General features: G+C 41.4%; 1 protein-coding gene across 4 annotated transcripts in view; it reads left to right on the top strand.

Annotated features, from left to right (window-relative positions):
* The window catches only part of LOC117774476 (roundabout homolog 1-like), a 94,831-nt gene that overhangs the window by 17,476 nt on the left and 50,602 nt on the right, over nucleotides 1-26,753 (top strand). For all 4 annotated transcript variants that reach the window (XM_034606936.1, XM_034606935.1, XM_034606933.1 and 1 more), the window contains one exon: nucleotides 14,425-14,751. In XM_034606936.1, coding sequence (XP_034462827.1) covers nucleotides 14,425-14,751 — 327 coding nt within the window. The remainder of the gene's footprint in view (nucleotides 1-14,424; nucleotides 14,752-26,753) is intronic.

Here is a 26,753-nt window from a genome sequence, read left to right on the forward strand (position 1 = left end):
TCGTCTTTACTTTCAGACTCAGTCAATGGCTGTATTCTCGCACATATCAATTAGGCTGGCTGTGACAATTAAATCCAAGATTCGTTAATAAAAGAATGGTTCGGTATTGTGAGAGTAGTCGGTGCACATTATCCCTCTGCCATTCCGTCGGTCTTTCTCATCCTTCATTCATCTCACATCGCTCCCCACCATCACTGACAGGGTTCAGAGCCCCCTATGTGAAGACTGCAGCATAAAGAACTGTTTTCCCACCAGAGCCCCATCTCGCCGAACAGCCCAAAACATGCATACATTGCTTTAATTAGCAGATCTATTATTAGCTAGCATTTGAACTTCTGTAGGATTCACACGACATGTAGGAGCCGCGACTGAAGCTGATGGTTTTGATAGATTTGGCTTAATAACTATACAGCCATGACGCCTTTATCTGAACCTGTAATAAGGCAGAAGTGAGTGGAGTATTTCAGTATTAGATATATGTATGTGATAATACAATAAATCTCAACTACTGCACCATTTATACAGTACACAGGTAACAGTGATGCGCTTAATGTTGTTTTATTGTTTTCCAATGTATGTTGGCATGTAGTCATCATGCTTATTAACCTCCAAATGTCTCCGTGCAGTAAAATAATCAAAATTTAAATTGAAAAAAAATCATTAAAAATCTTGTTTGAGAACTGACTAGCTTTTAAATGAAAATGGTGAATTTGACATAATGTACTATGAATGGAATTAGCACAGTATGACCGACGTGCTGTGAAAATAACGAGAGACTAGCTTTGGCTTTAGGTAAGATGAATTTGATCATCCACCAGACATCTTGGGAGAGCGGTTAAGGAGCACCTCTTTTAAAAAGAAAATATATTCTGACAGCCTTGATCAGAGCACGTCTAAACCAAACCCAGTCCTTCACATTCCCAGTAAGCCTCCAGTAAAAAAGATGAAGAGAGCAGGTGGATCAACAGGCCAGTCTGAGTGGCCTTCTCTCCTTAGTGGGGGAGAGAGGGAGAGAGAGAGGAGCTATCTTACCTTCATTAAACAGAGGCTGACGGCGGAATGCACACTCTCAAGGCATCTCAAGCATTTCGACTAACAGACTCATTAGTAGGAGGGAGATATTTGTACTATGCAGGAGTCATAAGATGTCTCACCTATGTAAATGTTGACCAAGACAGATCCTGTATCAGTTTGGTTTACTTAGATTCTAAAGCTAATTTCTCTCATTCACCACGATGAGCTACACAGATTTTTTTGTGTTGTTGGTTTTATACACAAACTAATAGCACCTGACGGCAAAAAATAATTTGCAGTAAGCGCTAAACATATATATGTAATGGATATATGATATTACCTTTTGACATATGACATGCCATATGATATTCCGTTAGTGACGATCATTGCAGTATATGCTTTTTGGATTACAGTATATATATCGATCTGAAGTATCAATAATTAAACATTTTTGGCTTTTGCTTGTTTGTTTGCAGTATTATGCAAAAATTACACAACTGATTCCCATTAAATTTTGTGCAGGGGTGGAGCATGACCCAGGAAAGAGTCCGTTTAATATTGGTGCAGATCCGGATGCGGATCAGGGGGCATTATTAGATTTTAAGTTTTCTCAAAGAATAATTCATGCATCGTGATGACATAAATCTGTCATTTTTAAAGGGCTGATATATATGAGTGTGTGTAATTTGGTTTAGATCCAAATATAAATCCACATCTAGTGAATTTAGATGCGGCCATTGCAGAGGTATGCACTCTACTGAGTGTCATATATTTATTTTCTTTCATTCTAGTTTTGATGTTTAACTGACAACTTCACAAGAAAGAAAAAAACTCTTCATGGTGCGCGATGATGTATTTTAATTCTAGAGTTTGTTTTATTAAGACTCAAGATACATAAGAAACATTTAACGTCAAAGGGAATGGGAAAAAATAAAGCCTCTTGGATCTGTTTTCTCTAAGCCTACATTCCATTTTCTCTCCTGTCGTGCTGGGTTACAGTGCAACAGAGGACTTTCTTTTGAAAGTCCATATAACTGGGGGTGTAGCACTGTCGAAGCATAGCCGCTGAAATCCTGTCATTTCTATAGAAAACTGCCTCAGGTTAATGAGGGAGTACAGAGTGTGGACAGGTACTGAGTCAGAGGAAGTGCAGTCTGTGGTGGCTCTGTTTTTTGAAATGCATTAATTAGCTCATGTTCGGAATCTGTACGTGTGAAGACAGAGATAAAAAGGAACTTCAGACAGTCGTGAATCCTGCAGACATTTTGTTCTTATTTTCCACTTCAATAAGAACTGAAGGAGCAGGCTCGAGCTGAACTTCTAATCATCCAAAATACCTGCACTGTTTCCTCTCTTCAAGGAGCAGCTTTACTGTGACATGTACGATCGGCATCCGCTGCTGTCTGCGATCTGATTGTAAAACTGCTTTATTGCAATCACTGTTTTTTTTCTTCATTTCATTTCAATTACATGTAACGGTCGAATGGAAACTTCTCTTCAACCGGCATAATCACAACCTTTTTCAAATTGAAGGCAAAGCATTGCACTCTCAACACAAGGAGCGCAGAAAATAACAGTTTACCTCAGAAACAATACTTAAAGCGTTTATGTAGCAATAGTTGCAAAATAGAGAGACGTGTAGACCCACACCCTTAAACTCAACTCCACACAACAGAGCGAATCAGGCTGAAGAGCTGGGCTGTATACTTTATGTCAACAACCAACAGAGGCCCCTGTGCCAATGTGCGATCAGCAGCAGCATCGCAAATGAAGCCAAATCAAAAGCTGTTCACACAGATAAATTCACGTATTCAACTCAATTCAAGCGTGTATTGTCATTGGACAGCCGCACAACGGAACTTAAGTGCAACTCCTCTGCAGTGGCGCAAAGAGACAATAGCAGTCGAAAGAAAAAAACTCACTGCCAGATGAGCACTTTTAGTCACCTCTTTAAAAAAAGAGCGTATTGAAGGGTGAGCTCTGAACCTTTCACAGGGAGAAAAGAAGGATTGAAGTCTGTTCATAAAGACTTTGTTCCTTCGTCGCAAAAAAAGGAAGCGAAAAAGCAATTTGCGAGGAACATGGCTGGAAGGATATTTGCCCAGTGGAAGTGATTGACACGAGCAGGATTGCTGTGAAAAAGGGGGTCAAGATATTATGGAGTTCCAGGCGCTGGTTCTCATCCACGTTGAACTCTGACTTCCCGGCGGCTTCCACCACGGTGCTTTATTGCAACTTGTAGACCTGGTCTTTGCGGGTCGTGCTTGTGTCTGAAAAACAAACATACGCATTGGGTTTCCTCTTATGAACTACAACATTATTTATTTTGTGGCTGTAATATCGCCACCAACCTTTTGGTAAAAAATGTTTGAGATGGGTAAAGACAATTGGGAACAGTTCCAATTCTTATCTATTGTGTTTTATGTGCTGTAATCCACCTTTATGCTAAGGCTTTGCAAGCATCATCAATTGCACATTTGTGAAGCAAGTGCAACACATAACAAAGTGGCAGCAGCAGCAGCAGCAGCACTAACAGCTGTGTTTTGATAAGATTTACATTCTGTTGCTCGGCTTGACTGCTGCCAAATGCGTTAGACACCCGTTCCTGTTTTTGAAAGCGTCAGTCTGTTGCCTCAAGACACAAAACGATTTTGAGGAACAATGAAATACATGTAAGTATTTGCGTCAGATTAGAGTGTTAATTTGTGAAGATACAAGTAAAGGTAACTGTAACTGTAAAAAATGAAACCTTTCCCGACTTTCTCAGTTGCCTATAAAAGCCTGTGGCCTCATTCCTATGTAACGGACTCAACCCAATGGATGTGAAATTCAAGCTCGCTCCCGTGTGCCTTGTCTCATCGACTCTCTTTCACTTCACTGAGCACAAAAAAGAAAACAAATAAATCCTTTTGAAAAAAGAAAAAAAAAAAAAAAATCCATTTAGTCTCCATTATAGCAGTGTGCCAGACCTTGAGAGTTGACATAGTCTAAAATATAATAAAACTATAATAACACAGTGACCTTAGTTTCCTCATGCAGGTTAGTATGTAGTTGGACTTGCTACCTGCACGACAGATGCTGGTGGGCCACCTTATCGGTGGATCGATGGACTGTCCAATAACCAAAGTGTCCCTGTCAGTCTCTTTACCCAATTTGCCTGCGTGCCTGTCATTTGGGATGCTGCGTGGGTATTCGACAATAGGTGCAGGGCATCACACCATGCCAGTGGGTTTTACGTACTGGCCATTAGGTTGCTGCCGTTCTCATGTCTGCAGTCCCAATCAATCCCATTCAAAGCCTCACATGGTCTGGTGGCGAGGGAAAACGGCTCCTCCTTCTCCCAGTAATCTTTGAACTGGAACAATCCAAGTCTGGGCATCATGTCACTGTTTGGCCAATGCTCAGGATGTGTATTGTTGCCTCTTGCCATTTTAGTATTTATCAATCGGAGAGTCTGAAATTCCAAAAAGTTAAGCTTACAAAGAATAATTTGCTTAGATTTTGAAAATATTCTTTATCCAGCCCAACGTTTTTGTGCATGCGTTTACCAAGACGCACAGCTAAGTGATGACAGCACACATTGCTGAACATCAGTATCACGCAATATGGTCAAATATGCTTACCAACTTTTTTGCCATGAGTTAAATGAGAAGATCTATTCGTTTGTTAAGTCATGATGTATTATATCTGGTTCTGGGTCCAAGCTCTGGTATTCTCAAGATGTCACAGTGAGCTGCGTTTGTCTTTTGCTGGTGTATGCTGACTTTGGCAAGCTCGACTTAATTTAAGACTTAGATTAAATGAGTCGCGTTAAGTGCACTCCTGCTCGTCTGGGAAAAAAACAGCATAAATGAATATAGTTCCCTTTTTACCCTAATTGTTGACTCCTTGAAAAGACATGATGGTGAAAAAAGTAACTGGTGTTGGACGCGGATATAGATATTATGTCACACTTAACAATTGGAGAGCCAATCACAAAATGTCTTTTAAGCTTTAGAGGTGCTGTGTGGTGGGTTTTGTTACCTTTGGACAGAGTATAACTGTTTCCCCTGGGTTCCATTCATTTGGCTAAGCTCAACTCATCTGACTCAGCATGAACGGATTAAGCATATTCCCCAAAACAGTGAACTACTCCTTTAATGACAGACGTGAATATAATCCATCTGGATGGCTTTTAGTTCCACAGAGTGGGTATTTGCTTTTTGTGAACACACAGGTTATCAACAATGCCCCAAAAAAATCTAAGTGAAACTACACAACACTGAACTATAATCCCCTGTGGCTCAATGTACGCTCTCACTAATGTCCTCTCGGACTACTACGCTAACGCCACGATTGCTTTTAGTGTTAATGCGGTCCAACAACCAGCCAGAGCTGTGGCCACTTCATTACAGACACTGTGATTGAGCTTTAGAAGACTGGCTGGTTTTTCCCGTATTTATATCTGTGATAGTGTTTAATGGGCATATCCAGCACATGCACGTTTCTGTATCTGCACGCAGACATTTATGAAATAAGGGTTCTGTAGATGGGTTTGGTGCTAACGGGGGAAGTCTCTCTGCCTTCCCAGTACGACAGCCAGTTCACATCTGGACTGCCACTACCAGGGGCGCAATTAAGACAGAAAATAAATGTAGGTCACGCAGACATGCACTTGTGACATGCACTGATGCAGCATGAAACTAATGTGATAGTAATTCATTAATTGGGTTACTTACTCAAAAATGTTTCAAATGACAGTTTTATAACTTACAAGCCTCAGAGGAGATGATGGAGGCCCGACTGCGGGGGGGCCAAACGTACATTATGCAGTCTGTTTAGCTGATTATATAAATGACAGTAGGTTAAACTAAGTTGTAACTGATGATCTGTGCATCAGGTGAATCACACATAATATAAACTAATATAAAAGATTACCCGAGGGTGGGTTTTGTATTTTCTTTAATAACAAACGATCTCAGTGCCGTTTCAGCGCCTGCTCCGTTCATGGGAAGTTTGACTTTCAAGCTCTGCCTGAGTGATAATCAATGGCCTACACAACCACTTTACTTTCCACTGAACAGTTAATGGAGTGAGGATAAGCCTCTCCGATGGGCTGCTGGCCTTTTCCAGGCAGTTGTGCTCCAAAAGGTGTTTCTCATCACAAATACAGGAGGCCAGCTCCCAACTATCAGCAACCTCTGTTTACTATGTCGAGGCAATATGCAGGATTTGGTCTGTATATAAAAAGCCAAACAATGTAGACTCCTGCTGACAATATTTGACATCATCAGGCGACGTCTGTAAACAGTTTTAACAGTGCTTGGAATCTGCTGTGTATACTTACAAGCTATTATTACATTTTTAAAAACTGTATAAAGAACTAAACCAAAACCATTTGTAGTGTCCGTCATATTTAGCCTGACGGATTTATTCTCCAGTTAAAATGTCCTGGTGACCTAGTTGGCTCAGATGTTTATCGTGCACCAGCAATGTTCTGGTTTGAGTCTGCCCTGGGGATTTTATTGCTTGTTACCTTCCCAGTGAGCATTTAACAGATGGCAAGCCAGAGAATATTTTTTTATAGTACTGTGTAGAGACACTGTTAAAAAAAAATCATATTAAAACCATTTAGAAAATGAATAAACATCATGATTTGCAGATGATTCTCACTGAAAGATCTCCATGAAGTAATTTAATATAAACACTTAATCAATTATTTGATTGACTGATGAATCATTGTCAATAATTTTAATAAGCCGGTTGGACAATCAAGTTATTTAAAAACATGAGATTGGGAATTTTAATGAGTGTCTTTCACTCTTTTCTGACATTTAAAGACTGAATGATTAATCGATTAATCATAAAAATAGTGGACAGATTAATCAATAATGACAGCAGTTGTTAGTCCACACATTATAATATGAATTCTCAAGCCTTTGTCAAGCGTTTTCCTCATTTTCACACAGCTCATATCTTGCCCTGAACATCTGGGTGCTGCAGTTAGGAGGCGTTATCATTGCCCGTGACCTTGACTCCCCTCCAGAGACTGCTACATTGTGCATTCCCTTGTTAAAGATATCGCAGGAGAAGGGAACACAGATACACACAACTTCCGTGTGATTAAAAACCACCTGTACCAATCCATTTTGAGGGAGATCACATGTTGTAGCAGAGTGTAAGAGTGTGTGGTCGCAGACACCTCGTCCCAGACACACACACACACACAGGCCTAGAGAAACACACACATTCCTTCCCCCGCATACTTGAGTGAATGACAGTGTTCAACTGTTCCACTTAATTGTAGTTTATACTGCCTGAGAAAGAATGTCGGGCATTTATTGGTTCCCTGTGTTTTACCTTGCAAATGAATGAGTGTGTGTGTGTGTGTGTTTGGAAAACGTGTCTCCACGGGATGAGCAACACAAATGGTTTGTTTTCCATTTGAACGTTTTTTCTTTGTTATTGAAATAGTTTGAAACTTTGAGAAATAGGCCTTTTTCTTTTATTGCCGAGAGTTAGATGAGAAGATTGATGTTGTACACATCTATTTACAATACGTACAAAAGAAAGTTACAAAGAAGTTAGCTAAGCTTAGCTTAAAGACTGAGGAAAGGGGAAAAGGTAGCCTGGCTCACTCAAAATGTTTAAAAAAGAAATGAAATGCATTCATATAAGCACTTTGAAAGCTCAACAATTATTTTGGAGCTTTCCTTTGTTGTAGCTTCTTATTAAACTCATGGAAGCCTGGGTAGCTTAGTCGATAGAGCAGCACTCCTTCAATCTAATGGTTCAGGGATCATGGCTCTGTTCACCTGGTGCAAAGGTTCCGATACTTTCATTTGCCTAAATTTCCTTCGGGATCAATAAACTAACTGTCCATCTATCCATCTAGCTGTCCATCTAAATATCTTTCTAGCTATCTAGTACACATGCAAGCAATCTTGATCGTCTCATCTAACTCTCAGTAACAAAGCGAATACATGTAGTAGGAATTTAAGTTTGGTCTGAGGCTTTTATCTAAAATGTATAAAGTTTAGGAACATGATGTTTCAGTGCCATCATTTAAAACAACTGTTCTTATTGCGAATATACCACAAAACAATAACATCCACGTATTTCTCTTATTTGATCTGTGGTCTGACTCTGACAAGTTTATTAAATGACCAGTCGATCAATATGAATAATACAGTTATCATCGTTGGAAACTTTTAAAGCTAAAATATATATTTTTATGGTAATCATTTCTAGTGCATATTACTATTCAATATGGAGAAGTTAGGAGTAGCTGAACATGTGTATGGCTTTTCAGAATAACCGTTGTATAACCTTTTATTGTAGAGTCTGCACAGTTTTATAAAGCAGGTCCCTGGTCTCACTTAAAGCACCTTTGATGTAACACTGAATCCACATTAGTCAGAACTTGGCCTAAGAAGAGAGGATTTGTTGGATGTTTTTTTTGACATTTCTGTATAATCAGATGTGCTTTAAATACCAAAGGTTGTGCGGCAATGCAAGCACTTGCATAACATAACCCACTCGTCACACTAATACTTTGCTGCTCAGGGTAAAGTGTCACCGAGTGAGTGTCTAGTCTGGATCTGTGAAGTGCATTTTTAGGATGGAAATGCTGACAGCACTTATTTTTCAGGCAGACACAGGGTTCATTCTGCAGTATAGATTTTTCTTTTTTACTTGTGAAACTGAAACTTAACTTTCAGTGCATGTCAGGAAAAGGTGGAGGATTTTCCACATCCTGTCTGACACTGTCTGAAAATTAATCTCAAAATACTGAATCAATGTAAAACAACATGTGAAGTTTACTTACTTCACTTGAGGTTTTCCTGCAGCAACCCTTTGGTGCGATGGTGGTGTTTGGTTATGACTCTGTGCCGACGACAGCCGTGGACGACAGCCGTTGCCCGAGGCGCGATTTTTTGGGGGTTGTCAGTCTGTCCATGTGTCCGTCTGTGTCATTCTTGTGAATATGATATTTCAGGAATGCCTTGAGGGAAATTTCATCACATCTGGCACAAATGTCCAGTTGGACTGGGGGATGAATTTGTTAAAATCGTGTAGGTCAATTACGGCCTAATGACATTTTCAAAAGGTCAAAGGTCAACTTCAATGTTTTACAAATACACCCATGGTCTATAATGCTTATCCTTTTGAGGCTTGTGGGATAACTGTCGTCAATCTCGGCTCATAGTGGGCGAGAGCTGGTGTAGTATACCCTGGGCAGGTTGCCAGTCCATCAAAGGGCCGACATACAGAGGCAAACATCCGTTCACCCCTACGGTCGAATTAGGGGCTCCAATCAACCCTGACCCAATCTGAATGTCTTTGAACTGTGTTGAACCCTGATAAAACCCACACAGAGAACATGCAAGACTCTGGACAAACCGGGTTTCGAACTGGGAATCTTCTTGCTGCAAAGAGGCAATAGTGCAAACCACTGCACAACCATGTTTCTTCAAATACACCTTTTATTAAATTCCTTCACTAGATATACTATGAGTCTGGGCAGACACGGATGTAAACTGCAGTTTGCTGGCAGACATTTACAACCATGAGACGGTAATTGCAGCCTCTGAAACTCTCTGTTGTCTGCTCTCTAGTCTCTCTCTGTTCTTTTTGGTTCTCTGCCTTGTTGATCCGGCCCTGGATAGTTGTCTGTTCAAACATGTGGTGTCATTTGACTCACGAGGGCGATGCTGTGAACTATGAAGCTTCTGCAAATCTCTGTCTCACCATTAAAAGGGTGGACTTTGATCCATGGTCAAGACCACGGCTCGCAAAAAAAGGAAAACTAAATGACTTTCACAGACTGAAACAAAGGGATTGCTGTAACGAGACATAGCCGTTCCATTTATTGCACGCTCTTAAGCCCTTCTACAACAATCAGCGTCCGTTTTAATAGCCGTGCCTGAATGCTGCTCTCACAGAGTGGCGTTGGCACTCGAGCACAGGTAATCCTGCAGCACTACGGGGAGAGATTTACCATTTCCACCACCGGGGCTCAGGTAGGCTTCGTGTCGGAGTCACCCGAACAAGCTGAGTTTGTCACGCAGCTGTCAGCTGCAACAAGGGGTGGTACTAAGTCTGCGGTGTTCTACATTCATAAATGTCACCCACTGCTCTTCTTGTACTCACTTGTTTGGGAAAACCACACAGACAATTATTCTCCGTCTTTAAGAAGTGACTTGAGGTCTTTGAGTGTGAATCGGAGTTGAAAACTGGAACCCAAGAATCCAATGTTTCAGGAACTTTTTGGTGTGTGTCTATGTGTGCGTCCATGTATCTGTCAGTAGTTCTGAAGCGTTTCACCTTTAGAGTAATTTTTCTAACTGAGCAGACGGCTGGTGCTGGTGCAGTGCTAATTTGATTGTGATATTTGATATTTTCTCTGTATATTTCTTTGGTTCGGGTCCAAACCGACATAGTATCCTCCTTTCATGCGCTCTAAATATATACAGTATTGCACTGTAAATGACACTGGGGTAGGTTGATGTAAGACCACCAACGTTGCAGTAAATTACACTCATATTTGTCACATTGTGTTATTACAATCTCAGTGCTGATGATTTGTTGCTTTAAAACCCCTACCCTCCCCCATTATAACCTCTCCCTTTCCTTCTCGCTTACTCCTATAATTTATCCCCTCATGCCTTCTTTTCTGTTACATATTCACCAGGCCTTCTTGAATAAAATACAAAATGCCTAGCTTATCATTCCAACATACAATGCCTTTTTATTCACTCCTCTTTTCCCCCCCTGCACGTTTTATTTAATTCTCTAAAGAGAGATGCACAATTTTGTAGAAAACAGACTCCCCGTCCTCTCCCTCCTTTCTCACCGACTGAGACAAAACTACAGACATGCTCATTTCTCTTTTGTGTTTGTAACTCTTCATCCGCCTTCCCTACCTAGATCTTCACTGAGCAACACAACTGCCTCAGGGATGACTGACAGGAAGAAAAAAAAAACACATTTGTAGGGGGTACAGGTGCTACAAATGACCTTTAGTGTGCATGTTCTCCATTGTGCATCTGTGTTCATGTTTTTGCATACTGATTGTAGGCTGGCTGCTGGCCCTTTGCAGATAAAACCTGGTCTTCTGGGGGCCCACTTGTGGCGTCCTGATATTGCCTTACTGTAATGCCAGGAAGCTTAGGGAGCTGCGTGGACCCTTAGGCATCAGCCCAACACAATTAAGAATAAGGAAAGCAACATGCGGGCTGTGAACAGGGACCGAAGGCCACATTGACCCCCCCTTGTTTGTATTGTTCTGCAATACTTTTAAACGTCTAGACAGTGTGTAAAATTGTACTTGAATTATATATTTTTTTTTTTATTTAAATATAGATTTAGCTTTTCTTTGTCCTTAGTTTTCATAGCTAAATTATTAAGAAGTCTTTCAGCATCAACTGTCAGTAAGAGGCTTTGTGCTGTTTTAATAGGGCTTGGCAATATGGCATATCAGTTCATATCAGTCTCGATAAATGTAAGTTTAAAGACTGACTTCTGTCCCTCAGTGAAGGCTGTGGTTTTAAAGTCTTTCAGAAGTGAATGAAAAGCACTTGATAAAAAGGAAAACCTTTTACGAATCTGAGGTAGATCAATTATGTGCTATATCTCTTTGCACAATGCAAAAGCATTTTATCAATAACTTTTGTGATATTGCTATTGATGAAACATATATTGAATACAATTTATATTGTTTCATTGCCCTGATCTGTGTTTTGGTTGATCAAATTTCCGCAAAAGAAAAAATGTATGGAAACACAGGTTAGGCCACCACTTTATCACAGGTATTCATGGTGTCCAGAGGACGAATCCTTATAACCCAACCTTCCATCTTCACGTCCACTATATTTAATTAATCACTAAATACATTCAGGACTACTAACATCACCATCAGCCTCACTTATAAGCCTTCTTTCTGATTTGTGGTAATCATAAAATATTATGAGCTGTACACACCGTCGTGACATTAGCATTATGCTCAAAGCGCTGGTACAACATCAAAGTGCTGGCTCCTTGTTTTAAATCAATTCTCTTCATCTACTCTTTTACTGGGGAGGATGCATGAGCGCCTCTTTGACAGCGCCACAGTTTAATTTGTGCTTTCTTGGTTCATGTCTCATCCTTCCACCAGTTTTTGTGGAAATCCAGCCATGTTAACAAACCAGGAAACAGATAGATGTGAAAACCTTATTGGCAGAGGTTATGAATCCTATCTGCATTGAGCATGTTTTTTGTTATTTACTGCATTAGTATAAAATAATAATAAATACTGAGGAGCATGTTTGGGTTTTCAGTTCATTAGCATGTACCATTTTAGCTAGGTTGACCACTTAACATTAAAGCAAAAAGAGACAAATGAGACAAATTAAAGAAATAATGATAATGATATAATCAGGCAGTGGAATTGCTAATCTCACCAATTCACATTGATTTAGTTTGAGTGCTACTTTCCAGGTAAAATGGTTTTGGATGCAACACACGCAGTCAGCATACTATTTATTTTTGTATGATACGCCTGTGCACTTATCATGCACCAGACTTTTTGTGTGAAGAAGGGGGGGGGGGGGGGGGGGGGGGGGGTAAATTCCACCTCTAAAATAATATCACATTTTCCATTATAAGCTTGCGGGAGATACAGTTAATGCAGATTTGTGCAAACACACAAAAGTGCACCGTGCTACCGAGGGGATCAAAATCTCGCCCTGTGTCATGTGTGAGGTGCTTTATCTGGGTAAACACTTGTCTGTGTCGGATTTATTGGTTGCAGCGGGAGTGTAGGAGCTCATCACTGTCGAGCACGGTAGTGATTATCTGCTTTACAGGGCCATTGGCACATTAAAGCATGACCCGCTGAAGACTGGGTAAGGCTAGTGTTTGCAGCTGCATGAAAGCGCAGGAAAAAGTGTTCCCACAGCTGTAAAAGAGGTGAAACAGTGACTTCATGACTGACATTAATGCCACATTTCCGACACTCTTTCCCAGCCTCTCTTCGCTCTCTCCATATGTGTGTGTTGTTAGCACAACAGCGGGCGCATTGCCAGCTAGATTCTGCAAAAACAATAACACATGCGATTCCTTTGTAGATTCCAGCAATTCTCCTGCATTTATACACTACTGGAGGGAAAGAGGTGATAAAATGAGTGGGGGGGGGGGTCTGTGTTTGGACATTTGAACGTGGTTGGTGGTGGGCTAGTGTTTGAACCTGGCTGTGTAAAGGGGTTGGGAAGATAGGGATGGGATGTTAGATATATACGGAGGCATTGCGGCTGCGTACCTGGACCTTATTAGGGTGGTTTTTCTTTGACCTTTGCCTCACAGGGAACTCATTGTTATACACAGCCTCTTTGAAAAGACCACGAGAAGAGCATGATTGACATCTCAACACTGTATCAGGGAATTAGAGGCTATTTGGTGGTTGTCAGTGTGGGTATGACTGGAAGTATTGATTCTATGGCACGGCTTAACAATCTCAGAGGTTCGGAATAGTAACATAAATTCACACGGAGAAAGACACACACACACACACACACACACACACACACACACACACACACACGAGTGGGTATACACACATGCACACAAGTAACTCCAGCAGAGTGACGGCTCATGCTGAGGATGGACATCCTTTCCCGCTTGCTTGAATATCAGAAAAAGACATTTATGGAGAAAAAAAACACCACAAGATATAGATGTAATATTAGATTTTCCACCATGTTTATTTCCCTGGTCATTCATGAACTACACTGTGAAAATACACACACACATTATGCATTTGGGAATGTATGCTTTTCCTGTAATATTAACTGTAGTAGGAGACGTTTCAGTATGTGTTAAACTATTGGATATTTAAATTGTAAAATATCACATTGGTGGAACCACACAAGACACTGTAATCCCATTATAATTCAGCCTGGGAGCTTTTATCCAAAAAAACGGTAGAGTACACGTATTTCTCTGCAAATGCTTTGAGGGTAGACATGTTTTGAAAGATATTACTTACTGAGGACTTAACATGTCAGTATTGTTTTTTAATTTTTTTTAATTTTCAATGCCTCATGAGGTTCCAACGGCTGAAACAAAAGCGAAAAACATGTTATGAATGCTTTGTGATTGGAAGGTAATTATATTGTCAAACTGGATTATTTCGAATACAAAGCACTTGCGCAGCTATAATAATGCACCATATCTAATTCCTTTCGAGCTGCTGCTGTTTTGATTCGTTTTGATTAGTACTCCTCTTTATTGCATGGAGGGAGTGAATGATAGATTTCACAATGGCTATTTATAGTGTGTTTTCTTGTGTTCTATTGGCAAGTGTTATATGGCTAATTTGGCTGCAAATTGTATACTTGAAACTGATCGTCACCTTTGTTCTAACACCTTTGCACTCTTCCAACTCTCTAGGTTCTCGTCTTCGCCAGGAAGACTTCCCTCCTCGCATCGTGGAGCACCCCTCTGACCTCATTGTATCCAAAGGGGAACCCGCCACCCTCAACTGTAAGGCCGAGGGCCGTCCAACCCCCACGGTGGAATGGTACAAAGATGGGGAGCGCGTCGAGACGGACCGCGACAACCCCCGATCGCACCGCATGCTGCTGCCCAGCGGGTCGCTCTTCTTCCTACGCATTGTCCACGGACGGCGGAGCAAGCCCGACGACGGCAGCTACGTGTGCGTGGCCCGAAACTATCTGGGCCAGGCGATCAGCCACAATGCGTCACTGGAAGTAGCCAGTAAGTGCTGTTGGTGTGTGTCGGTGTGAGGTGGTGTGTGTGTGTGTGTCACATTACTAAGAGCTGTTTATTTTTTATTTTGGCTATTCTATTAAATCTTATGCAATACACATGCACTTTAGCAGGGTGTATTCATCAACATGTGCATCTAACATATACATCTAAATTGACTGAAAATAACCAAGAAGCTGTTTCTAATACACAGGCATAATACAGAAATATCCATTATTTTGAAAATCCAAAACTCTGAAATATTTGCTCAGTGAACCCTTGAGATAACCACCTGTGTAGTGTGTTAAAGCAAAAAAGAATTAAAGGGGGAAATAAACGTTTACTTATTACCATCACATATTGAGTGCCTTCACACTTACAAGGCTGAAGGATCCTTCTAAAAGCCTGCCTTGGTTTGCTACTTTTTTTTACAATATGGGTGTTTTTTATGGTTGAGGGACAGGTGGAAGTTCCCCATGCCATCCACCTGTCAGGCACGGCAACAGCTGTGTGTCTGCTTTAGTCCCAGGGTTTAAACCAGGGCCCAGCATGTTCCTAACAGGTGACGGTGTCTATGCTCGCTGAATCACGGAGTTGCAAGAGTCAAGTGTGTGCCACTGCCAGATAAACAGCCTTTCACTGCAGTATGTCACAGGCAGGAATCTGTCAGGTTGCTTGCAGCGACCAACCATACGTGCGCATGTGTGTAAAGGTTAGATGTATGTGATGGAATGGAGCCTGTGGAGAAGCAGGGGGTAAAAGGTCAGGGTTTACGACCATCAGAATAGGGTGAGTGCAGATGGTGTGTGAGTCCCTATAGAGCAGGGGTTTTGCCAAGTCCAAAAACAGTGGGGGCAGACTGGTAAACAGAGTGAAGAATGCACTGAAATAAGGAAGTGTTGGTGTTAAGGGTTAACAACTGCAGCCAAGCCCCTGCACACTGCAAAGCTCCCCCCAACCTTCACTGTCGATCCCCTGGTCGGCTCAGCTGCGTCAGCTCGCGGAGCTCTACCCAGGGCTCGGTCTCCTGGGGAGATATTCTGCGAAGGTTTTAGAATAATAATAACCCTCTAGTATCCGTTTCACCTTTTGAATTATAATGAAAGAGATGGTCAAATGGTATGATGGTAATGCTAGATCAGCGCTCCTACCCTGAGAAGCTAAGCCCTCTAGGGGGGGAGTTTATTACTGGAAGTTCACTAAATTTACTGCCAGGTTTTGAGGTCGAGAGGCAAAAAAACAGAGCGGACTTGTTGAGACTTCCTGGATGAGTTATGTCTCCCTACTTCATCCCTCAGAGGTCACGCAGATTCATGGGTCACCCTGGGGCTTGAAGGTAAAACAGAATCCCCTTTGGCGAGTGCTGCTGACATAGGGAGTTTAGGAAAGGACTGAGGAACTGGGGAGTGTTAAAAGGAGGATTGACTCCAATCAGTCGATACACGTGTCAAATAATTTATCTTGTCTTGTTGAAGTGTCAGTTGTTAATTCTGTGTTGTGTTTTAATTGCCTTACTTTTTTTAAGTAACGAGAACTGCATTCACATTTGTGTGATACACAGTAAGTTACTCTGTTTGAATAATTTGTTTTGACTTACAGCCCCGTGCACACGCGCATTTCAGTATTATCAAATTAACATCATGTTTCACTTATTATATTTGTCACTCACAAATCACTGAGGCGATAACACGAACTGACAAGGCTCTAATAATAGAGCCGACTTGTGAATTGCAATAATATTCCAGATAATAATTTGAAGACTCGACAGCTATCAAATTAACACCATATGCTACATGAAGTATATCTATTATAATCATTTTATACCGTATCTCCATCATAAAATGCTATCATAGAAACATATGCTTAATAAATTATCAATCATTTATTTATTCATTTGTTGGCAAGATGTACTTAATATGGTTTATTGTGATTCAGCATTTAAATGATTCTAAAGTACAATTAAATATTGTACATTTTATAAAGTTGTGTTTACAGAATTCAGTATCACAACTGCAACACAACTAAATCCCTATAATCAATACATTTTAGCTTTACCAATGGCTGCCTGTCTGTTGGTCAGTCTGTCCACCACCAAATATCAGTATCTATCACTTGCCATGAAATTTCCGACATATTTTCAGGGCTCCCAGATGATGCATCCAAATGACTGGTGATCCCCTGACTTTCCCTATGGAGCAGAGCTCGAGTACCATTTCCTACCAAGGCCCATCATAAATAGTTGAACACATGTCTCACACTAACCTCTCTAAAGCGCTGGCTGGAACTGCTTCTCTTTGATGACGACGTCTGATGTCAGATGGTAGTGATGATGACAGGGCCGGTGACTCAAATAAGGGGAAATAGCCACGATTAGACAGCACGTAATCTGTGGGTACTTGTTATGTCTGTTGTTTCCCCACAGGCCAAAGAGAATAAGTGGACTTTTCTTGTGGAGTCTTTCAGCGTTTTTTCAATATCATCTGCCAAATCATTATTCTGCTCTGTGCTATTTTTTTTAAGGCAAACTGACACTTAGGAATAACTTTTTCCAGTTGTACGAGCTCTTCAGCGGCAGCGAGGCTCATTCACAAATTCTCCTTCTGAATGAGATTATATCTTTTTAGCTTTTAGCTCACTTACCTTAAAATGTCCCTGTTTAATGTTGCGTCTGACAGAATGTGACCCCAAAACTACGCGAGTGAGTCCCTGCAAACTTTTGAGATTGTCTCATTTCAACAGCTCAACTCAGCAATAACATTCGTTTTATACATTTCTCTTCGAAAGTGTGACATTTCCGCAACTTCTTTTCTTTTCATGAAGGTCTCCATGATGCTTGTGGCAATGAAATGCAACAGCTTCATGTTTGTCTTGTTTCACCATTATCTGTCAAGGTCAGAAGGGACCAACCTGAAGCACATATTGGTTTATTATTTTATGTTGTTTACTTCTTAACCGCAGAAAAACTAAATGCTGTCCTGTGAATTTTGTTTGTATTTCTAGTTTTTGTATAATTTTTTTATTTCTGAATCAATGCATTGCCTTGCAGGCCGGATCAAACTGTCTCACAGGCTGTATATACCACAAAAGCCAGGCGCTCACCCCTGCCTCTGAGCATTGGTCTTTTAATCCCGTATTGACAAACTAAATGTGAAAGCTACAGTGGGAAATAAATTACATATAAAAGCCTTAACTGAATTCCAGTTTATAATTTACTAGTGTATCATTTTCTCCTGCCACTTTGATTTAAGCCACGTAAAGGAGAGATGATGAAAAGTAGGGATACTGCTGACAATAGGCTGTGTTGGAGGCTGACAGATGTAAAGTGATGGGCGAGGGGAAAGGAGTGACAGAGACAGATGGAAACAGAGAAGAGAGGAGGAGAAGAATCTGTCCTTCAAGGCACACGAGTGAAACTTGTTCGCAGAAAATTGAGGTGACGTGGTAGAGACAGTGACAGATGTAGTATGTGCCGGTGCCTGGAGCGTGACCATGGGGTTGAAATACTAAGCGCACACACACACAACATGCTACCAGCACAGCGTGCACACACAGACACAGGCTAGTGGAGCCCTCTCTGAAAGTGAAAGAGATGAAATGCGAAAGAGAATAAAAAAAGACATATAACTTAGTTCCTTTCCAATAAATGTCACAGAAGACACTCAGCATATTTCCTTTTTTCCCCTGCCTGCAGGGATCCTGGAGGACCCTGGGAAATGAACATATGTCCTATTGACCTCGGCCACTTGATTCAATCATGGAGCGCTTTATTGAGGTGAAGGCAAAGTCACAGCCTGTGTACTCTAAAGGTTATTGAATAGTAGACCTGTTTTTATGTTCAGTAAGGGAGAGAGGAACAAATGTTATTCTTAAACTAATTGGACGCTGCCATTTGCTGAGGGAAAGTGAGGCTTGCGGCAGAGCGGAGGGTTAGCCCACAATGCTGCAGTGATGAAGTAATGAGCCACATGCAGGGAAAGAAAACTATACGGCCACACCACTGCTTGTGTTTATGAAAGTACGAGGTGAACGGCAGAGACACCCCCTTTTATCCATCTGTCTATATATTAATTATGATACAAGCAAAAGCATTTTACACTTAATCCTAACAACATAAGAGATGTATAACTTGGTATTTCGCTCCGCTGCTGCTGTAAAGCTGTGTGCAGTGCTTTTTTCAGGTTTAACTGCAACACAGACATAAAAGAATGCTGCAGAAAAAATGAAACAAAAATCCTGGATCCTCCCATTTTTTTTGGATCCTCACCAAAATTCGATGGATTCTTCCCTCTCCCATAGCGCATCCTTCCACCAAGTTTTTTGATCTATCCTGTAGTTTTTGTAATCCTGCTAACTAACAGACAAACAAAGTGAAAACATAACCTCCTTGGTGGAGGTAATTATATCAAACCTTGATATTTTATATATTTTCTCTGACAAAAGGCACTTTTCAATAGAAATCTGTCTTTCTCTTGTCAAGGAAAACAAAAGGAATCGGCTGATTATCTCTTTATATGTGTTCACAACTTGGCAGACATTGTGAATCATCGTCACTGTTGTAGTTTCATCTACATTTCAGCCCTCTTTATCAACCCTGTGAGTGCACACTTAAGTCATGTCATGGCACATTTGGCAGATCCCACAGAGAATTACAAAACACAGCTGCATGCCAGATCTCCAAGACAAAGCAATACATGTTCCAGTCTGCACAGTCGCAGCAATTTGATAATCGGTTAATCAATCAGCAGTAAATCCATCACCGGCCGTTTTTGATAATTGTAGTCACTTATCAGTTAAAACGTCTGAAACATTTTGGTGAGTTGTTGCTACAAGATAGTAGCTACACGATTGAAAATGAAAAAAAAAAATACATGGGTGTGGATTTAGCCTGAGCAGATATCTGTAGCTCATCCCTCATCTCGGCCTGAGGCTACATCAGCCATTTCTAGCTGCATAACACACAATCTTTGACAACATTTGCTGGGCAGGTTGCATTATGGGAGATTTAGATATTAGAAAAGAAGATGATATTCGGATGATATCTGTTTCCGCTCAAAATAAAGAGTCCAACGACATTACAAGAGTGCAATGCTAAATAAGTGGAATACTATTTTTGATCATTTCATCTAATTAAATATACAGTACATCTACATAATTACATGTTTACGTATGAGTAAATTGAGCAATAGTAGATGAAAAAGAAAGAAAGAATCCACAAATCTTTATTGGGATATAAGGCTTTTATTTCCATCTCTTGCACTTTCTCTATATCTTATATAATATAACACACAATTCTCCATTCAGTATTCCTGTTTCCCCACCCTAAACGTATGCGGCTTTGAGGGAAAGCCACTGGAAAACATGTGATGGCTTGCGGTAATTACACGAATGCATTAACATGACAGACATGTTCACTGTAACACCATACTCTCTGAAGTGGATCATGGGATATGCGCAGCCCAGTCGAAGTTTTGAGATTGACAGCTTGAGGTGGGACCCCTGCTTCGTCTCCCCGCCTGCTCCTCTTTGATTATAATCTCGGGCTGGAAACGAGCGGCTGCAGGAGACGTACGGAGCCGCTAAGAGAGAGGCGGATTCTCGGAGGTCAGGTTCCCTCTCTGCCTGCCCCATACCCATTAACTAACGGTTCCCTACTTCAAATATCTGTCATGGTTGCTGACAGCATCCTGTCTGTAGTCGCTGTGGATAAATGCAATGAAAGATCCTAAGTAGCAGTAGAGTATATGTAAAGTTGTCATTTTCTCTCTGTATGAATGAGGGGTGATATTGTTTGATAGACAATCATTGACACATGGTAAATAGTCTCCATCCATAGCCACACGTCAGTGTTTATTTCCAAGTGCCTGTGACAGTCTGTGAACGCTGTGATAGGCTCCCCTTCCCCATCCTGTCTCCACTCCCTTGTACTGTCCCAGTTGGCCTATGGTTAGATCAGTGAGTGAGCAAGTATCACACTCTGGGGACAGCTGGATTGTGTTTACAGTCTGGAGACTGAGGCGAGTGCACTGCAAGTATTATCCAAACAATTTGAGTCACTATATTCCTCTAGGCTCAGCGTTTCCAAGAGCCAGATTTGTGTGTCAGGACATGGGGAAAGAGTTTGTTTGGCTTGCAGCGGCTCGGTGGAGAGAGAGGAGAGGGGAAGTGCTCGAGAGACTCTGACAAGGACCATATGGCTTCTTGGTGTTTGTCAATAATATCCGAATCCAAAGCTGTTCCTTGTGTGTGCATTGTGTCAGGAATGTGCTCTACACAAGATTATTGAATTCTACCTTTAGGCACTCTGAGACCGCACACCCCTTTCCGAGGCTAATGCCCCAGCTCGCCATGTCAGTGTTTCCCATTAATCATGTCAATTTTGGAGGCCTGTCATTTTTAATATGTACTCCTGCCAGTTTGATAATGACCCAAAAGCATTTAACACTTAATCATAACAACATAAAAGATCTATGTTTTGGCTCCGCTGCTGCTGCGTAAGCCTGCTAACAACAGACAGACATACACAGTGGAAACCTAACCTCCTTGGTGGAGTTAATTGTAAAACCTCCATATTTTATATAGTTTCTCTGACAAAAGGCACTTTGCGATAGAAATGTGTCTTACCCTTGTCAAGCAAAACAGAAAGAATCTGCTGAATCTAGCTTTATATCTGTTAATAAACTGGCAGACATTGTAAATCATCATTACTGTTGTAGTTTCCTCTACATTACTACTACGCTGAAGTTGCTGACGAGGAGAAATGGGACAAGGGGGAAAAAGGAAGAGACGGGGGGGGAATCAAATCAACAAATCTGTCTGTTAAAAACAGACTTTTGTGTATAGTGCGCTCCTCTGTGCCTTTATGTGGGTGACATTATGCATGTGATTAGGTATCTCTCTCTTTTTTTATTCTGCATTCCATTTGCTTCAAATCATGTCGGGCACCATTTTTTTGTGGTTAATGTATTCAGTTCTGGATTGTTGACAGGGAGATATTGTTTAGCTCGCCCCATTTCCCAGCTCCACACTAAATCTTTTTCCTCTGCGCTGGTTGCATTTCCCCGCAGCCTCGGAGCTGTTATAAAGAGAGACTTTATCTATTTCCGATAAAACTCCATGGTGGTTGTGTCGGGTTACCCTGATGTCATACGCATTTTATTCACTCGTTTGCTGATCTGCAACATGGCAAGAGAAACTCCCCCGCAGGGCCAAATAACCAGCACTTATACGCTTTGCTGAAGAAGTGCTTCTAACAACTGAGATTAATTAGGAGGGAAACGTCGTCATCATGTCGCAGCTTGCAAAACAACTGTACTGACATAAACTATGATACGCTTTAGTGTGCCTTGTATTTTACTTGGGAGTTTGTCACAAGGCTCACAGCGTGGTTTAATAATCCGGCTGTCACGGAGAGAAGAGGCATGCTTTAGCGTTTTGGTTGATATTAGCCTTATCCATCCTTAATCTGTCATTCAGTAAAGCCACACTCAACAGCAACCACCACCAGCCATATCTGTGCTCAGGGTTAATGCTGTTTTTCCCCAGCAGTTAAAGGTTGTGTTGCTTTTTTCATTTCAGCCTCACGTTGGTTTTCATTCGCCCAAGCTCTCTGCCTGCTTTCCCAGAGTGTCTGCTTTGTGTGGTATCTTATCAACGCGTAAAAAGTTATAGTCCCTCCAGGGCGTAAAAAATGAAAAATGATCACTCGCCCAGATGTGCGCTGTGTAATTGCGGTTCGATGATTTGTTGTGCGCGTTAGTGTTTATGATATAGATGCCAACTTTTTTGGACTATCATTAAGCTAATCAAAATTCTTATGTGATGTAACACAGACAAACACTTTTACTTTGTCACTGCCAACCATAATCAAATACTCTAAATGAAAACCAGACAGCCAAATTGCAGTGCAGTGAAATTATGCTCAGTGTTTATTGTTTGTTTTGTAACAGTGTTGAAGCGATTCACTGGAGAGAATGGGATCTTTTCATCACCACTCAGTTTGGCTCTCTTGCCACATCCACTACGGCACAGAGCCGCTTTCACCTCAGGATTTAAACTTTCATTAAAATGGCCAGTATCAAACCAAGACATTCACCAGCTGATCACAAGACTGAACACAGATGCTGATTCAAGACATGGAAGTGAAAGTTAACTTTCACCAGTTGCAACATTGAATTTTCAGTCATCTGGAATGAATACTGGACCTTGTGTCTTTTTCACCTGTTCATCGACTCCAACCTCTGCTCCTCTGTCGCTATCAGCTCTACGTCACCTGACTTTTATCTTTTGTTCCTGTCCTGATTACTACAGCTTCTAGATTTCACCTAACAATAAAACATAAACACAATAAGCCTCCAGCACAGACGACCCATGGGCTTGCATTGCCAACACCAGTTTGCAGGCCCGATTTCCAACTGGCTGGTCAGCTGTGGCACATTGAACAGCGTGCAAATGTCATAGTCCAGTTAGATGCTGTTGTGGTCCTCCCTATTCAATATCTGCTGAGAACACACTGTCTGCCAGAGACATGAATTCTACAGTCCAAGTTAGTTGACCCAGCCACTCGTTTCCCAGCAGGGGCTTAGCTTGCCACCTGCTGTCAATCAAACATGGACACGCCCCTCCGGCAGCTGAGAGAAAAAAGGAGTATTTCAGATTTTCACAATAACCCATTTTATACATTTATTTCAGTGAAGATAATAAGAAATAACAAAATTTAAAATATCCACATGATTTGGATGAAGATTCGCCCTGGAGAACACTGTGCTAAGAGGCGGGGCTTAGACATAAATCCCTAACAGTTGACACATTAGAAGCATTTGCCCTGAAAGGTCCACGGCGGTTTGAAACACTGAGTGGAGCCATGTTCAAACCATCAATTTCATTTTTTTTAAATTTGAAAATACATGTCATTTTAAAACCAGCATATAATCAACGATCAGTTAACAGAAACAAAAACAAACCAAGGCCTGGCACTTGGAGTCTGAGACGATAGAAGTTGTTGGTGCAGCAGCAGAGATGTTGCTTTTGCAGCATTGTTGCTACTGCCTACCCTCCACAACCAGAGATTCTGATATCTTCCCTAATAGGCTTGTAGATTGTGGTGATTTATAACATGCAGCAAAATTGAGGACAAAGAGTGAGAGAGAGGAGCGGCTCCTCGATGGAAAGCTGAATAATGAGACCAACAGTTCCGATGCACTGCAACCACCCTCGCGCCTGGCTGTCAGTTCTGCATCCCCTCTTTTCTGCCATTTCCCTTCCTGCTCCTGTAGCATCGCTTCATCTCTCCCCTGTGGGGATACTTTGGAATGAGCAGACAGGTTTGTGATGGAGCTGCTGTTGTTGGAGCCGCTCGCTGAAAGCTTTGGTGACCAGTGATGTTTTGCCCATTATAACACTGTCATGCACACGATGTGTGTACAAATTGCACTTGTGCACTGTATGTGTCTGTGCAAGGCCCAGAGGCAGTGGGCCAAGGGTGTGTCTGAATTCTGTCCTGTCCTTAAAAATGTGTGATATTTTTAGTTTTGTCATTTTAGTATTGTTCCACATGTTGAAGAAGAAAAAAATATTAGAATTTGATTATTTTTATTAGTAACTGAAAAACAACTGAATAGCGACAGACACTGTGGCTGAACTTGACATGTCGCACGGCACTGCCACTTTAAGCGTCTGTGCTTTTTTTCCTACCCTCTATCTTTCAATCAACAGCCTTTTGTGATGTTGACATTGCAGAATTCAAATAGGCAATTTCAATATTTTTCCAATTAACCGTGTTGCTATGTGTGGATGTAGTAATAATACATATTCACAATCTCTTTGTTTGCTGAGCTGGCAGCTTCCTTCCACAGCCACAAACTAAATTTCCCCTTTTTTCTCTCTCATAAAGGCCAATTTTCAAGGTCTCAGTTTTTATTATGTGGGATAGAGACGGTGAGACGAACGAGGGCCATCTTCCGTCTACTACAGCTTAACATTCGAGTATGTACAAGCCCAATTACTGTAGATGTTTACAGGCAGACTTTCCATTTAATTCCTTCTCTCAAAGATATTAAAGCATATTGTCTTCAAAAACCACATAATATGAAAAGATGGACTATTTCATTATGCAAAGCTCTGCCAATAACACCCTCCTTTTCTTCTAACCTCTCTCAATCTGTGTTTTGTTTCTCGGTGGAAAACTCCCTTTGCCGTTTCTCCCAGACTTGTCAAGGCTATTGCAGAGATATAACAAAAGGAGCGCAAATACAGACGGTGTGAAATGAGCAACTGGGAGCTGACGGGGGAAGATAAAGCCGAGAGGTATAGGAAAACCAAGAGACACTGAGGAGGGACTGTAGATAATTAAAAGGATCTTCAGAGTGATATAGTAGCTCTTAGCACCAGGACTTCATATTCTTCATATTCATTTACACACCTTTGAATGCCCCTCTCACGCACCTAGGCCAGAGACATAAATCTGTGTCTCCACCCCGCCCGCACTTTTAAGTTGAGTTATGCAAAGCACGTCTGGATTTAACTCATTTTTCGGAACAGCAATCTACTGGCAATTCATCACAATCAAGCGTGAAAAATGTGCTATTATTCAGTCGAGATTATATATTTATTTCTCTGTTGTTTAGTATAACACCCTGCGTTTCTTGGAAAATAATGCAATGTAGGTTTTATTGTCACGTTGAAAAATGTGTGTGGTACAAGTGCAACTGTTTACTCCTGGAATCTAGTGGTGTTGCCCTGCTGTAACTCTATTAGTACCTATGGTGACACCAGTGCATGTGCCCAGCCAATGACAGCTCACAGCTCATCTGTCTGGCTAATTTCATTGTAATATGTGTTGGTAGTTAAAAATGGCAGGGGACTTGGCTAATGTTGTCTAAACAGCGAACACAATCGATCAGCTTCTTTCTAGTGGCCTAATTTACTTCTACAGATCAATGAATGTCATGCATAACTTTGAACACTGCCCCCCTGCAGTGAGGAAATGGTGCTAATGGCGCTCTGCTTGTTCCTGGTGCTTGCGATCATGGCAGCTCTGTAACGGGTCTCTGAGGTCAGAGGGAGGGACAGCTGAACCCAATGTTTGACAACCTGTCAGCAACTGTCAGCCGCCCTGTGTGTGTGTGTGTGTGTGTGTGTGTGTGTGTGTGTGTGTGTGGGGGGGGGGGGGGGGAGAGAGAGAGAGAGAGAGAGAGAGTCAAAGAGTGGAAGATGAGACAAAAACCACCTGTTACTATGTGAGATATCTTTCACCACTACCACCACCACTCATATTCTTGGTTCATTGTACCATTTCAGCCTGTCTGTATGTGGCTGACATACTGTATATCGGGAACAGTTGATCTTGTCAGCTTCACACGTGTGAGTTAAGGGACTAAGGAAGTGCAGCGTCAAATTTGGAGCGATTTGGACAGATACAAAATATTAATAAACCTCGAAACCAGTGCTCTGTATCAGCTGTGGTTGTGACTCTGAGGCCTAAGTGAAATTGTTGATCACGACAACAGGGAGTTCACGATTACGTCCAGTTTCACCGAACTGTGTCTACACAGGTGAACAGCTCTTTGTGCTGCAGCAGTGGCGCAGCTCTTTGTTTCTGTGGACTGAGCAGCCTTTCTTTAAACTGCAACCAGCATTACCACAGGTCAAGCAAACACCCCAAACAGACTTTAGACAGAGGTTTAGACAGGTTCCATTGTCCAAATAACATTAATCTAATGTAGGATTTAGAAATTGACTCATTTCTGTGTAAATAGGGAATCAAAATGCTCAAATGGCCAATAACTGCTTCCCTCTCAATGACCCTACTCACACACTATGAATGCATTTGTAACAGCATGTCACAAATTGATTTATATGTAATCTTGCATGTAGGCATGTCACCCTGCTCTGGGTTTTCATTGTCTCAAGCTCTCAGTTTATTTTAGACCCAGCCACTCCCCTCTGCCCAGTTTCCTCCCGGCTGTCCACTCCACCTCTGCACACAGCAGCTCCCATTCACATCAGCATCCCTC

This window comes from Hippoglossus hippoglossus, chromosome 14 (genome assembly GCF_009819705.1).
Source record: "Hippoglossus hippoglossus isolate fHipHip1 chromosome 14, fHipHip1.pri, whole genome shotgun sequence".
Classification (NCBI taxonomy): Eukaryota; Metazoa; Chordata; class Actinopteri; order Pleuronectiformes; family Pleuronectidae; genus Hippoglossus; species Hippoglossus hippoglossus.